At 37.5% G+C, this 16042-nt stretch overlaps 2 protein-coding genes across 2 annotated transcripts in view; both read left to right on the top strand.

Moving 5' to 3' along the window:
• LOC108273705 (cadherin-12) overlaps positions 1-5817 on the top strand; it is a 147424-nt gene extending 141607 nt beyond the window's left edge. Inside the window, exons 11-12 of the mRNA XM_017483119.3 lie at positions 1016-1267; positions 4518-5817. Of these exons, the coding sequence (XP_017338608.2) occupies positions 1016-1267; positions 4518-5041 (776 nt within the window). The 3' untranslated portion in view covers positions 5042-5817. The remainder of the gene's footprint in view (positions 1-1015; positions 1268-4517) is intronic.
• Positions 5818-12387: 6570 nt separating this feature from the next.
• LOC128634547 (general transcription factor II-I repeat domain-containing protein 2B-like) lies at positions 12388-13206 on the top strand. The gene has a single exon (XM_053685181.1). It carries the CDS (start codon positions 12439-12441, stop codon positions 13204-13206), a length of 768 nt encoding a protein of 255 aa, XP_053541156.1. The 5' UTR covers positions 12388-12438.
• Positions 13207-16042: the final 2836 nt, after the last annotated feature.

Genomic DNA, 16042 nt, shown 5'->3' with positions numbered 1-16042 from the left:
ACTCATCCTTTTTTTCTTTTTTTTTAAAGGGACAGAAAAGTAAATAGATATTTTTTTGAAAAATAGAGAGGAAATGAAGAGTTCTTTTGTGAGCGTTCACACAAATGACCAACATGCAGTCTTGCTGAATATAATAGGGCTGAGGATGTGGTTCACAGGTGCTGTTTTTATAGTCATGTGACGTGCGTAATTGCCACATCACCTGACCATGGCGTGATTTCACACAGACTTCAGATACCAGTCACACACGAGGGAGCTTCCCACAGCATGAAGCTCATGCAATGTTGAGTTCTCTTTGAAAGGGAACACATTATTTCATTTGCATGAATGTTATCCTGGTTTATCCTTTAATCTGAAATAAATTTCAAAAAGGTCTGAACATCCATAGTCATTTAGAACAGTAGGAGGATCTTAACTATGCATCCAACAAAGGGCAGCTAATCGGAAACATTTAACTGAAACAACCCAGTAAAAAATGTAGTTAGTGGGTAAGTTTAGAGTTGATCTAAGTACCTAAACACTGATTTCATATGGAAAAAAACAAACACCACTTCTCTGACTAAAAAAAGTCAAGCAACTTATTACACTATATATGAGTGTGTTGTGATCAACAGTGCTAGCAGTACAAAACACTTTCAGAATACTTTCAGAAAATGAAACAATATAGCTTGTGTCAATACTCCTAGATCAATTAAATTATTTTAGTAGTTACAATCACCTTAATTTAGAATGGATTTTGTTTCCACTATGTGCCTGCCAGTTTTCTCCCCATTAATTTAGATGTTCATACTCATCAGCATCTGTGTTGATGGGCAGGTAGGTTATAATCTGCTGCAGTAGGCTCTATTTGAAGTGCTTTTCTAATGCTACAAAAGCTTTCGAAGACTGTTCTGAAGCATAAACCAGGCTTTACTCAATCAAATTCACCCAATTATTTCTTAAATCGTGTTTCTAAAACCACTGTTTGATAGGCACTTTTTAAATATCCTATTTCTTCATTTCCATATCCACCCAGACAACACTGCAGGCATTGTAACCCTGCGCAGTGGCTTTTGGCGGCGTGCACAGGAGATCTACCACCTTCCAGTAGTCATTGAGGACAGTGGTTACCCAGTACAGAGCAGCACTGGCATGCTGACCATCCGTGTGTGTGGCTGTGATTCTGACGGCTCCCTGCTGACCTGCAGTGCAGAGGCCATCTTCCTCCCTGTTGGTCTCAGTACCGGAGCACTTATAGCTATTCTGCTTTGCATTGTAATACTGCTAGGTGAGTGGACTGCTGGCTGTGACCAAATAGGGATGAAAACGAATCTCATAATTAACATGGACTTGAAATATATAAACAAAACATTGTGTGGGCATGCAGTACAATCATGTGCTTATTTTATACGTGGAGAATGTGGTAATATGAGGCTTGCAAAACCTAAATTTTTGGTGAATTTTTTTTCAGTTTTGTTCCATACATTATGGGTACTGAAATGAATCCAACAAATGGATTGCAGTGGCTACAGATACAACACAGATGATTTCAGTAATTAGGTTCATTTAATTGAGGACAAAATCATTAGTGCAGCCAGATGGAGGAGTGCAGATTTGGAACCCATCATGGTTATTAATCTAACAAAATGTATATATTGTATGCATCCAGTATACTCCTCTGATGATTGAAAAAAAAACATTACAAAACAGAGAACCCAATTTTGGAACTTAAACTGATATTTTGAAAACTCTTCCATTTTGAATTTTGCATAAATATTTCCTCTAATTTCATTCTCACTAGTTCAAAAATTAAGCCCTCTTAAAGTTCTGTGCTTCATGAGCTACAAGCCAACCTGGTCCTGGAAGACTTTTTGTTGAGTGGATCAAAATAAACAGACTTCTGGTGCTTTCCAAGCTCAGTTAATTAGAATGCACTTATTAATTAGGCAGTGGGATATCATCCATGGTGGCTTCTCTCTTAATCAGATTCATAAAAAAAAAGAAGTCCCCACTAGCTAGATGGACTTAGTTATATCCCAGTCTAAATTACTCATCAAGAGCTAAGCTCTAGGCTCTGTAGTGATTAACTAAACCACTAAGCATAAAGAATGAACTAGGGAGCCCTTATTGCCTCCTTACAATGACGATTTAAGTAGAATTGTTGGTCATTGAAGTAGGACTTTCTCAACAAGACAAGCTAATGACTCATCTTTCCCTAACTGGACCAGAGGTAAAGTAATAAAAAATGCATAATGACTGGTATAATGTCAGTTTTAGATATAAGTTTAGCATAGTACAGTAAATGCACAGGAAAGTATGGATAATTATGTAAAGCTAAACATCAATTATACACTAACTTCACAGAGCAGCAGGAGTATTATCCAAATGGGACATGAACAGATAAGCAGGCTGAGTACAAATTACATGATCAAGCATGTAGCAGCATATAAAGTACACTGATAAAGCAAAACCTAACATCTGCAGGAACAGTCTTAAGATATCATTGCATAGTAAAGTGTTAATGCATATTGCTTATGCATCACCCCCTGATGGCTGATGTCAAAATGCAGCATTCAAAGTTGTAGTTATTTGATGATAATCCTTACAGTTTATTCTGCAGCTTTCGCCAATCCCTCATCATAGAAAGCTCAGAGGTATACGGGACAACAGCTGTCAGTCCAACACTTTATAGTTAGTTTTTTCATGTCATGCTTCTATTTTAGCTTTCATGTTTCCATAACTTTACCTTTTCCCCTCAAGTTTTATCCATTCCCTGTGTTGGCCCCATGTTTTATTTCCAAAGCTTGAGCACTGTAGTATTTATTTTTGCAGTTTCAAGAGAGATCAAATTGAATTTACAGAAAGAAACAGACAGTAAACTAAACCATGTTTAAGCCAAATTAATCCACAGTACACACTGTACTCAAAATAAGATGCTTTATGTTTTTGGAAACAAAATAGTTGACTAGTTTTACACCAAAGGGAAAATAAAATCTTTGTCCATTACATACTCATTACATTCTAATGATACACTTTTACATATCAATTAATTAATTACACATAATTTGAGCATGAAAAGAGTGCTTAAATTACGTAGGAGTATTTTTCACTAGTATTTAATACAATAAGAGTATGTAATACAATAAATGCAAAAAAAACAACAACAACAATGCAGCTACAGCTAACTTACAGGTAGCTTCCAGTATTTATTTATTATTTTTTTTCTTCAATGTAATGGTGTAACATGTACACATGTTATGTATGTCTGGCCAAACCTCCTTCTTTCCTTCCTCAGTTTTGCTGCAGCCAACACTCTTCCAAATCCACAGGCAATACTATCATCACTTGGCGATAGTTAGGGTGCATGATAAGACAATGGCATTTTACACATGATTTCATGAAGTCTTGCGGCTAAAAGATAATATGGAATATTGTATCATCATTGAGCATGGATCCAGATCAAGATTCCAGTGCACTGTTGATAAAAGAATACCAGCACAGGTGTTAGGAGGATACAGGCAGGCCAGTGTGCCTCCATACCTGGGAGAATGAGACAGACCCCTAAGGCTCTTTTAGTCATATCCTTGTGATAGCCTGAATAACTCATTGAGTAAACACACATGCACAGGAGAAGAGAAGGAATATGCAGGGAGAGACATGTTGGGCGACCTCCATTATAGGTGCTGTATTTGTCAGCCTGACCCACTTTCAGTTCTGCAGCAGCATCCATGACAGTCACAGTTAAAACTCTATATGACCAAGGAAAATGCATTATCAATTGCTCTCCTGTCTATCTGGAGCCAAATACACATACAAAAATAACCCCCTTAGAAACACACACACACACACACAGACACACACACACACACACACACACACACACACACACACACACACACACACACACACACACACACACACAGATTAAGTGTTGTAATGTAGATGTGTAGCACTTGGGGGGGCTGTTGTTTCACAGCCATAATCTCTTAAATGAGAGGGCATAAACCACTGGGTTATTTTTATCTCTTGGTCCTGCTGGTGTCATGTTCTTCCCACAAGTGTAATATTCCACAAGTCTTCACTTTTATGAAATTTATGAACATTTGCCTCATCCTAAAAAGGCACTCTATACTGCCACACTCCTTTTCTTTTTCCCCACATTGAAGAAAATAACATCAGTCTGCACACACACTGAGAAGACTACACTGCATTCATGAACATGCATATCTATATTTACCAGACTCTAGCTACAGGGCACTTTTTCTCTCTCAGTAAAATTTAAGTCAGAAGGCTGGAAAGAGAAGGTTCTGCAGCACTTTAAAGCAATCAGACAGAATAGATGAAGATTGCACATCCTGAGTAGACTTTGCAGGATTGAAGATGCTGCCATCTGTTAACCCATGAGGGAAGAATAAAAAAATGTTACTGTAAACCCTGAAAATCTGTCATTATTATTTTCCCTTTGAGTCAAAATTCTATTTCCTTTAAAATGGATGGCTGTTGGATTTTTGTGTTTACATGCTTCTGTCTCCCCGCAGTGATCGTAGTGCTGTACATGGGAGTCCGACGGCAGAAGAAAAAAGAAACGCTTATGACCTCCAAAGAAGACATCCGAGACAATGTTATCCACTATGATGATGAGGGTGGAGGTGAGGAAGACACACATGCATTTGACATTAGCACTCTCCGAAACCCTAAAGCCATCAAGGACAACCTTTATCGGAGGGATGTTAAACCAGATGCTGCCTCTGTTCCTCAGCCATTAGCCGCCTCACAGGACAGTGAAGACCTTCGGAAGTTCATCAGTCAGAGACTGCAGGCACATGACGGTGATAACTCTGCACCGCCCTATGACTCACTGGCCACCTACGCTTACGAGGGTGAAGGATCAGTGGCCGAAAGCCTGAGCGCCATAGAATCATTAAATTGTGAGACAGAAGAGGATTATGATTACCTACACGAGTGGGGACCTCGTTTCAAAACCCTTGCAGGGATCTTTGGAGAAAATATGCAAAGCCAGACTGACATCACCTCCACAAGCACCACAGAAAACAAACATTGATGATGAACACAAATGCCAATTTGCAAGATATTTATTTACTTCACTATCTTAATTCTTTTAATATTACCAGTTCTGTTTTTGTTTTTAATCCTTTTATTCTTCCTCAAGGTAATGTTGTGAGCTCTGGTTTGTCTCCATTCCCCATGCAACAAAACTACAATTCAAAAGAGTATTATTTTTGCTCATATTTACTTTTTGTTTTTCAGTGCTTAAGGAAAGAGAAAAGTTAAAAAGGGAATGAAAACATCCTTAAAAAGTGCCTCAATAGATTTTTTTTCCCCTTTGCTTTACCTTTGATTTTCATGCACACAAAACTACCCCTACACACTACTTCCCACACAAACACATGCCTTCCAGAAAAGCAAGACAGTGTTAAAGATGTCAAGTACTCTAGCTCCTCAAAAATAATGTTGAGACGGGCTTCACTAAGGATTACGGGAGGCAAATATAGACACGGCCCAAGTTTGGCCAAAGGTCATCTAAATGCTATTTATGATTATAATTATTTATTTGTGAGGCTGAAATGTTTTTCTTGTAGGATTTTTTGATGTATTTATCTCTATTTATCACAAAGCCTTTTTGTTTCTTTGAATACACTTGGGGATTTTTGTAATTATATGCTCCTCACATTAACATAGACATTGAAGTATTGTGAGGAAATTGTAAAGACTTGTACATAATGTTAATTGTAAAATCAGTTTAGGGCTAAACATGAGCTACTGTATTGAGTCATGTAACATGCTGTTTTCTTAAATAAACACCACTTACAAAAGCTATTTTATTTTAAATATATCTGATTTTGTGCAGGGTGGAACAGATGCTCACTGTGTGATTGTCTGTGTGGAGTTTCTGTGCCATTTCTGTACGTTTTTTTCTGTCTACTGTAGGTGTGGGTTTCCTATGGGTTCTCTGGTTTCCTTCCACTTCCCAAAATCATGATAGTAGGTGGACCGTCTAAGTTATATTGCCCTGAGGTGTGTATGAGTGTGTGAATGTGTGTGCATGGTGCCCTGCAATGGACTGGTGCCCCAAACAGGATGTATTCCCACCTGGCACCCAGTATTCACCAGATACACCATAACTCTGACAAAGTGGATAAAGTGAGTAGCCCATTTAGGTAGTCTAAGGTTTGGGTTTCATTCATCATTCTTTTATTCATCTTCAATAAGCACATTATCCTGCTCAGAGTAGTGGCTGTTATTTGAATATGAATATCTACTGTATATTATCACACTAATTATTGTGCCATGGACTTGTTTATAGAAATATAAAACAAATCACATTATGGATGTAATAAGGAATAATAAACGTAATAATAATAAACAATAATAAACAATAAACGTACACAAAGCAACATTAGTACAGTGTAAAGCCACTCAGACTACACATTCATCTTAACGCATAATGCCATCACAGCATGTTCAGCCTGTTTATTTTGGAAAGGGGAAATATTTGAAATCCAATCAGACATTTTATTCTAGTACATTAAATTAGCATGGATGTGCCATGGCTTCTTCATTTCTGTACATAGCTTTAGAAACCATTCAGACTTCATTTCACATAATAACTAAATTGTGCCAAAACCTAGAAGCACTGATGGACCAAAATAGAGACTGTGATTATGGTTTGCAACGGTTTTGTTTTTTCAAAAAAAAAAAAAAAAAAACAAACAAAAAAAACAATGAACAGCTATCAGTTGTTGAATAAAAACTAACTAACTAACTAACTAAATAAATAAATAAATAATTTAATAATAATAATAATAATAATAATAATAATAATAATAATAATAATAATAAACATTTTATTTTTTACAATTCAGATTAATTAAACTTAATAATAAACCAAGTTGCAGAAAAGGAATGGTGCTATAATATTTAGTGATTTGTGAAAATATCTATTGTCCTTATCGGGCATTTTCATTCAGTGTCCATAAATCTCTACCTGTTAGTGTGTTAATCTGTATCTCAGAGCACAATCTAGGTTTCTAGGTTCCACTTTAATGACTGTGGAAATGAGCTGTCATTACAAATGTGTTTAATGTGTTTATAAGATCAGGACATCAGGACAGAAAAATGACACTAAAGAAAATATTTAATAATTAAAATATTTTTAGCAATTAAAATGAGTTGAGTGTTTTGTCTATCATGTAGTATTTTCCAAAATGTATGATCAGAAAAAGGTATTTATTATTTTGCTTGTTTATTTATTATAAAATACACTTGAAGATTAAATATATATATATATATATATATATATATATATATATATATATATATATATATATATATATATATGACACCATAACTGAAGAACAGCAGAAACACATAGTTGCTTTATTTGTTGGACGGCTGCATTTAGAGCCAATAATTTCAGTTCCTTCTTACTATGGCCATCATAGTGTGTGTGTGTGTGTGTGTGTGTGTGTGTGAAAGCATATTGTAAATCCAACAATAGTGCAGTACAGCCAGCCAGCAGAGGCACATCAGAGACCAGATGACAAAAAAGAACCTCACAGATGCCACTGTTAAAATCTGTTTGCTTATTCCTGCCAATGTTAAAAATATGACTCAAGCATATCACCACACACACTCCAGCATATTGAGGTGAGACTTATCATTGTCCTGGGGTGTCATCCAGACCAGGATGAGGGTGCTCATCGGCAGTATCACAGGGGAGAAGGAGGGAATAATGAAACTCTTAAAGTGGGCTCAATCTGCTGCATGTGCTTCTGCAATCTTGGCATGCATCTTATGCTGTTACTTCTGTAGGCTGAGGAGAGCCTGACATAGCTGTTCCTGCAGATGGACCAGTAGTAGTAAAATAGTAATTTCACATCCTACATTACACATTTGTATTTAAAAAAAAAAAGCAACAAAAAACATTGAATCTACCACAATTAATCGTACTTTGCTTTAATTATATTATAATATATGCCCAGGGTCAAACCAGAGGTATTGTTTTAAAATATATTTATAAGTTTATTGTCAGAAGTGACTTAAAAATAATGTTATCTGCAAGATACATAACACACTGTTTGAACTGCAAGCAGTGAAATATGCTATCTCACTTCTTCCTCAGCATTGTCACAGTTCTACCTCTAGAGTCTTTAGGTATTGACTGTCTATAGACGGTGCCACTGCAGTAAATTGAAAGAATGACAGCCTGATAGTTTGATGACAGTAATTATTGTCTTTTGCTGTAAAAATTTGGCAGTGGTTCATAGACATTGTGATGTTGTTCTGGGCTGTTTCTCAGGCAGTTTTAGCATTAATCAGCCTTGACTAATTTGGAAAAAAATGAAACTCCTAACAAGTAACTCATAAAGAGAATAAAATCATTTAGATATTTAATATGCATGCACAATTGAGAGGCAATACTCTAAAAATGTCTATGTCATTTATAAGGTTGATAAGGTAGTCCAGGAGATGTTTCCCAATCTTTAACTGTCCAGTTTTGGTGAGCCTGTAACCATTGGAGCCTCAGATTCCAAAAGTGGAAATCGATGTGGTCTTTTCCTCAAGGTTTGTTGTGTTGTGTGTTAGATGTTGTGTTGTGTATTCTGAGATGGTTTTAAAAAGTAGTTAATTAAGTTACAATAACCATTCTGCCAACTGGAATCAGTCTGGCCATTCTCCTCTCTCATGAGGGGATGAGACCACCTTGTGGGTCACAGTTTGCAGCTCTGGAGATGAGGTTGCCATGTTGACCTCTGGCTGGAGCTCTGCAGGTGAGACCACGACGTTGACCTCCGGCTGGAACTCGGTAAGTGAGACCTCCTCATGAGTCTCACATTGGAGCTGAGTAGGAGGTCACCCAGTTTGCCTGCTCATAATATTCAGTGAATGGAACACCAAGTTAATCTCTGAGGCAGGGCTGCCCCAAAAGATCCTCCAGGACTGCCCTGGATTCTGGACTGTCAAACATCATCATGAATAGTCTCACAAACTGAATTACGTTCTCCAGTCCCCTGGATCCCATGGCTGCTAGACGCTTTGCCCACTGGCGGGCTGAGTCAAAAAACTAGGACAACATGAACCTTATCCACCGCTGCTCACTGGGTTTGGGGTCCGCTAGGCTAGAAAAATAGATCTGGCAGTCCACAAGAACATATTCAGGATCGCCAGACAAGCCATCATACTGCTCTGGGAGATCTACTACAGTCCACTTCGGAAACTGGATCGAATCCATGGCTGGGACGGATGGCGTGGTCTTCCTAGCATGACGTCTCCTCCGTTTTCCTGCTGCTTCCATGTTATTGGCAAAGTATTCTGTCATGAAATGGAGGCTGAGACGGAAGCAAGTGCAGATTTGGCAGATTTAATAACAACAAAGTCCAAGTATAAGGCAGAAATCTGTAGTCAAAAACCAGGTAGAGGTCAGGAGATCAGGCAAACAGGCAAAACTAGGTAGGGCAGAGAATCGAAGTCAATAGAGTAAACAGAGGGGAAATCTCAGAATGGCAAATGTGAAAAATGTTTGGACAATGACAGAGACTAGGCAGCTGAATGTATACTTCGCAAAGTCTCTTATATGCTGTGTTTGTGATTGTGTGAGTGGGAAGTGTAGTCCATGGCGGCCATGTTTGTAGGCCGCAGTGCAGGATGGGAAATGTAGTCACAGGTTTACTGTGACATGACACAAACCTCTGGTAGTGTGTTCCTAATAATGTGGTCAGGAGTGTTCAAATATGTATATATATAATTAATAGTCACATTCAGCTTTATTTCTGATCCAGGAGCCTCTGCTCTTCTTCCCGATCACAATCCAATCCATAATTTACTTCGCTCATACTAAACTGAACTCTAAGGCTGCGTCAGTAAGCACTGTCAAAATATGCGATTTCAGATGCAGCCTAACACACCTGCTTCCGGTTTTCATGCAATTAATTAAGTGCACACATATTCACATCTAAAACACAAGGAAATTAAATCATCATCATCATCATCATCATAAAAAAATATTTCTAGTAGTTTTAACTAAAGCTATTTCATTCTTTATATAATGATGATCTGATAATATGCAAATGCCAATACAACAGATACAAAAAGAACAAAAAATCTAACTCCCTCAGTTTCAACAAGTGTTGCTGTCCCAGTTCTTTGTTTCCATCATTTTTTTGACTTCATCATTTCTGTTGTCTTCTTTCTCTTGCCTTCATTTGCTCTCATTTAGATGTGGCAGGCTTGTATTCATCATGACAGTGCAAGACTTTTTGTAAGAATGCACATTTGTATGCATCACTAGCAGTGGAGGAAATAGCTTGATTCTATAGGAAGTGGCAGCATTGATTTGCAGTGCTGACAGCATGGCATTATGGATAAGAGCATGTTTAAATGCCATCAGTGGAGTCACAGTTCACAAAGCTTAATAAGTTTTCAGGTTTTTCAGCTAAATTTTTCTTTTTCAGCTGAGAAATCTGGAAACCTGCGCAGTTAATAAAATGTCCACTTCTCGCATATTGACAGCACTGGTTATGAATATTTTAAGTAATTTTGTTATTTACAGATTTTAGATTAAGCCCACTGGACAATTATTATTATTATTATCCATCCATCCATCCCACTTAATCTTTTTCATCGGGCACGAGGCGGGATACACCCTGGACAGGGTGCCAATTCATTGTAGAGCACAATCACATACACATTCATACACTATGGACACTGTGGACATGCCAATCAGCCTACCCTGCATGTCTTTGGACTGGGGGAGGAAACCCCTGCAGCACGGGGAGATCATGAAAACTCCGCACACACAGGGCCACAGTGGGAATCAAACCCCCGACCCTGGAGGTGTGAGGCAAACGTGCTTAAGGGAATGTTTGGCACACAGATATATTACAGTCTGATGTGTTAATACAGCAAAGCTGGAGTCTCTTACTCAATCCCTCTAGTGCCACTAACTGTCCAAATGTGCACTCAAATTTATGTGAATAACTTTTTTTAGAAACAAAATTTCCGCTGCTTCCTTGGCTCAAGATGATTGCACCCTATGACGTAATTTTCTGTCATAAATTTTTTTTGCCATTTTTGAATTTTCTGAGAAACCTACTTTTTTGAACTCATCCTATGCCATTTGTCTTCAATACCGCTTTGCACGAAAATTGGCCTACATCATCTAGACATACTTACGACAAAAAAGTTATTCACAGAATTTTGACCATTTTCGAATGGTGCTTCAACAAATTCAGTGGCGAGCATGCCAAAATGGATGTGAGGGTATATCTTCACAATGCATATGCATATCTCCATATGCATATGCATACAAAACTGATTATTTGGCATAGCCATCATGACTGCTCAGTTTTGGAACAGTGCCCCCTAGTTGTCATGATATGAAAAAGCAAATTTTTGCTTATAAAGTCTGAACAGTTTGTCATAAAATCTTAAACATTTTTTTCATTAGATTCAATGGGGCATACTGAATCCAATAATGTAAAAAATTCCTATGTCTACCTTTTTTGATGTCGGCCATTTTGAATTTAGTCTTGGCATGTCATTACAAAACTCGGCAAGTGCCTTTGGCATGATGCTCTGACAAGATTCAAAAAGTTTCGGGACAGCACAACCTTGTGGTCAAAAATTATGCTATTTTAAAAAATGCTAATAGCTATTGAGCCCTTTTGTCTACTGCAGATGTGTCAAACTCAAGGCCTGCGGTCCACATAATTCCCATGTCCATTGCGTCAGATCGATCAAGCATCTGTTGATGTATAAAACCCTAATTTCAAGTTAAGCTAGTCCTTAACAATGGCCAAGAGAAAAATTGATTCTGAAAACAGAGCGTTTCAAAACAGGTGGGAGGCTGGGTAAATGTTTACTGACATTGCCGGTAAACCTGTGTGTCTTCTTTGTGGAGCTAATGTGGCTGTAATTAAGGAATATAATCTAAAACAGCACTATGAGACAAAACATCGCAGCAGACATTTTTCACCAAGGCAAAATCACAAAGTGAAGCTGCTGTGAAAGCAAGTTTTATTGTGGCAGAGGAGATAGCCAAATCAGCCTGGCCATTTACCGAGGGAGAGTTTCTGAAGAGTTGCATGATGAAAGTGTGCGACGTCTTGTGTCCAGACAAAAAGCAGGTGTTTGCAAATGTAAGCCTTAGCAGAAATACAGTTTGTGAGATGGCCACTGATTTGATAACACAGTAGATTGAAAGAGGCAAAGACTTTGTTGCATACTCCCTTGCTGTGGATGAAAGTAATGACATGACTGATACTGCACAGCTGGTCATCTTCATTCGTGGAGTGGACTCCAGTTTGTGCGTTATAGAGGAAATATTGGACATTAAATCGTTGCACGGGACAACGACAGGAAAAGACATTTGTGAAAACGTATGTCAAAGTGTAACCGATATGAAGCTGCCTTGGGACAAACTTGTGGGACTTACAACAGATGGAGCACCGGCGATGTGCGGTGAAAAAAAGTGGACTAGTGGGAAGGATGCGGTTAAAAATGCAGGAGGAGAACTGTACTGGTGAGTTGACAGCAAATCATTGTATCATACACCAGGAATCGCTTTGCGGTAAAGTCCTAAAAATGGAACATGTAATGAGCACTGTAACGCAAACCGTAAACTTTATCAGAGCCAAAGGGTTAAATCCCCGCCAATTTCAGTCTTTTATGAGGGAAATAGATTCTAAGTTCGGCGACTTGCCTTATCACACTGAGGTGCGGTGGCTAAGTCGGGGAAAAGTTCTCAAAAGTGTTTTTGAGTTGGGCGAGGAAATCTGTCAGTTCTTGGACAGTAAAGGAAAAGACTCCACACTTCTGCGGGATGAAAAGTGGAAATGTGAGTTGGCGTTTCTGGCTGACATAACTAGTTATCTCAGTGTCTTAAACCTTCAGCTCCAGGGATGGGACCGCATGATCACTGATATGTATGATGCAGTGAAGGCATTTCAAGTGAAGCTGCGCTTATGGGAGACACAAATGCACCAATGCAACTTGTCTCACTTTCCCTTTTGCCAAGTAATGTTGAACCAAGTCAGCGCCACGGTGTTCCCAAATGCACACTTTGCTGATAAACTGAGCGCACTTCGCACTGAGTTCGCACGGCGCTTTGGTGCCTTTGAAGCACAGAAACATAATTTTGAGCTGCTTCTCTTGCTTCAATTGCCGTCCACGTGGAAACGACACCTGTACAGATTCAGATGGAGCTGATAGAGCTGGGAGAGTATTGGGACACTAAAGACAAAGTACGACACTGTGGGGCCCGCACAGTTCACTCGCTTCATTCCTGATGCAATGCCCCAGCTCCGTCTACATGCGGCTCGAACCTTGTGCATGTTTGGTAGCACATATCTGTGTGAGAAGCTGTTTTCTGTGATGAAGACTAACAAAACATCACACAGGCGTCGTCTCACTGAGGAACACCTGCAGTCCATCCTGAGAATCTCCACAAAACAGAACCTTACCCCAAACATAAACGAACTTGTTGCCAAGAAAAGATGAGAAGCATCCAGCTCTAACAAAATGGCATAAGTGCAAAGAAAATGAAATGTTTTGTTATTATTTTAACTTTTACTTAAAAGTACAATTTTTATTTATATTTTCAGGTTTTTTTGCAGCATGTTCATATTTTGAATTTGTATAATTTTGACAGTAGATATTTTTATGGAGAGCAATATTTTTTAAGTTATTTAAAGTTTATTTATTTTGGAATAATATTGTATACTGTCTGTTTCGATTCATATTTATGTTCAAAAAACGTTAAGTTTTAGTCTGTTCAATAAATGTTTATCCTGTTCGGCCCGCGACCTAAAGTGTGATTTGAGTTTTGACCCCCTGTGCGATTGAGTTTGACACCCCTGGTCTACTGTCATGAGACTGGTCCTGATAGATTCTGTGGTTCAGGCTGAGAATAAAGATACCAAATATATCATGGTCGGGCAAAATTCCTGTCTGCTATGTTTTGAAAACCTACTTTTCGAACTCCTCCTTGACCGTTTGTATGATTTCCACAAAAATTGGCCTACATCATTTACATGCACTCACAACAAAAAGTTATTCACAGAATATTTTTAAACCATACAGCTTTTGAATTGCAATTCAACGAATTTGAAGAATGTGCAAAATTTAACTTGAGGCTGTATCTCCACAATGCTTTGAGGGATTGTGACGAAACTTGGTATGTGTCATCAACAATAGGCCCTGAGGTTACCTGCAGAGGTTTGGCACACTGCCCCTACTGGTCAGGAGATAGCAAAAACAGCATTTTGGCTTATAACTCTTGAACATTTTCCTGCATGATAACCGTCATGCCCCAATGCTACCTGAGCAGTTTCATAACAGCACCACATACTGGACAACATTTTTGAGAAGTAGCTATTTGTAGTTATTTTTAAAATATATATTTTTTTTTATGATTGGAAGTTTACTTTAACTAACTCATACACTGTTCATCGGACTCTAACCAAAAACATGTCACAAAGCCTCTTTTGCTGCTCATGGTGCCGATAATTGGCTTGACTCTGGTATTGCTGCTTGCAGCTATATTTATTATTATTATTATTATTATTATTATTATTATTATTATTATTATTATTATTATTAATGTTGAAAATTAATTGTGGATTAAAAATAGAGAATGGAATATAATATACAGTAACAGATATCAATTAAAACATTATAACAAAATGAGAAAACACTGTATTCAACTGCCACAATAAAATTATAACATTTAAACCTAGTAGACCATTAAAAAATAGAAAATCTTATGAAAAACTGAAAATTCTCAAAGCCCTGATTATCTACTTTGATACGAGTCATTAATCACTACTGTCGGGTGTGACATCACAAATAAACTCAATGCTGAACACAGGTACCTCCAAAGCAGGTTGAAATTCCATTTTTGGGCCTCTGGTAAAAAGAGTTCAATGAAAAAGATGAGTTCAGTAATAACTTTCACGTTTTAACTTTGACAATTCATGCCTACCCTAAATGAAAAATCTAAATTGTACTAAAGCTCCAGTATCTCTCCAGTCTGCATTATTAAAACTGTAAAGCTTTTAAATTTCAAGCCAAAATATTTTTTTTATGCTAATGAAGCAGATGTGAATCATCTTAGCTAGATAAAGCACAGAGATTTAATTCTGCTGGGATATATCATGCTTTGTTTAAAACAGACATGGTGGATAATTTGTTTTGTGAAAAACTCATCTCATAAACCAAACAAAAGTTTGCTTATAATAGGCACAGCCATAATTTGGACATATTGTATACTATATATTCAATTATGTTGATAAAAACAAACAAACAAACAAAAAAAACAACGTGAAAATTTAAATATAATGTTTTAAACACTTCCACTCATTATGCTTGTTGATTATGATCAACAATTTATTGGGGTACACAAACTGGTCATAAATATCATAAAAGGTAAGTTTTAGACATTAAATTATATGGACTTTGTGTTTGGAAACCTTCGTATTGTTACTGTGTTAGCTTTTTCCTTAATTTTTATTTTTCTAACCCCCATTGTGTCAAACACATCCTATGTGAACTCTAAAGGAAGTTTTTACACAAGCTTTGAGGCAGTCTGTTGTCAAACACCTGCTAACTCATGCAAGGAAGCATCTTCCAACAGGCGTCATTCTGTCAGAGCTTCCAAATTGGCTTAAGGGTCTTGTGCAGCTTCTTATCTAAAGCTTCAATAATGTTTTGGCTCCTCTTGGTGCTTCATTCAAATTCAGCTTGTCTCTGATCCCCCTCCCCCCTTTCTTTAAGGTTGTGTCAATACATGAAATGAATAATTCGGTGTTTCAACCTAGGGTAAAGAGAATAATATATAGAAAAATAAATACAAACAAAAATACACCCAATGCTATGATGCAAGCCTTTTAGCATGCCCTTAAATTATATCTTACCCTGGAGTCTGGTCATAACATAAGCTAATTAATTATCTTAAATTGCTAAATATTAAAAATAATACAAGCTACATAAAATGCATAAGTTTTGTCAGTCAGTAGCAGTTGTTTGACATACTAAAGTTAATAGG

Source organism: Ictalurus punctatus, chromosome 13 (genome assembly GCF_001660625.3).
Source record: "Ictalurus punctatus breed USDA103 chromosome 13, Coco_2.0, whole genome shotgun sequence".
Taxonomy (NCBI): Eukaryota; Metazoa; Chordata; class Actinopteri; order Siluriformes; family Ictaluridae; genus Ictalurus; species Ictalurus punctatus.
The sequence above is the reverse complement of the archived record's forward strand: the minus strand, read 5'-3'. Positions and strand labels throughout refer to the sequence as shown.

Coding starts and splice junctions, on each gene's coding strand:
- LOC128634547 (XM_053685181.1), top strand. CDS start 12,439: ATGGAGCACCGGCGATGTGCGGTGAAAAAAAGTGGACTAGTGGGAAGG.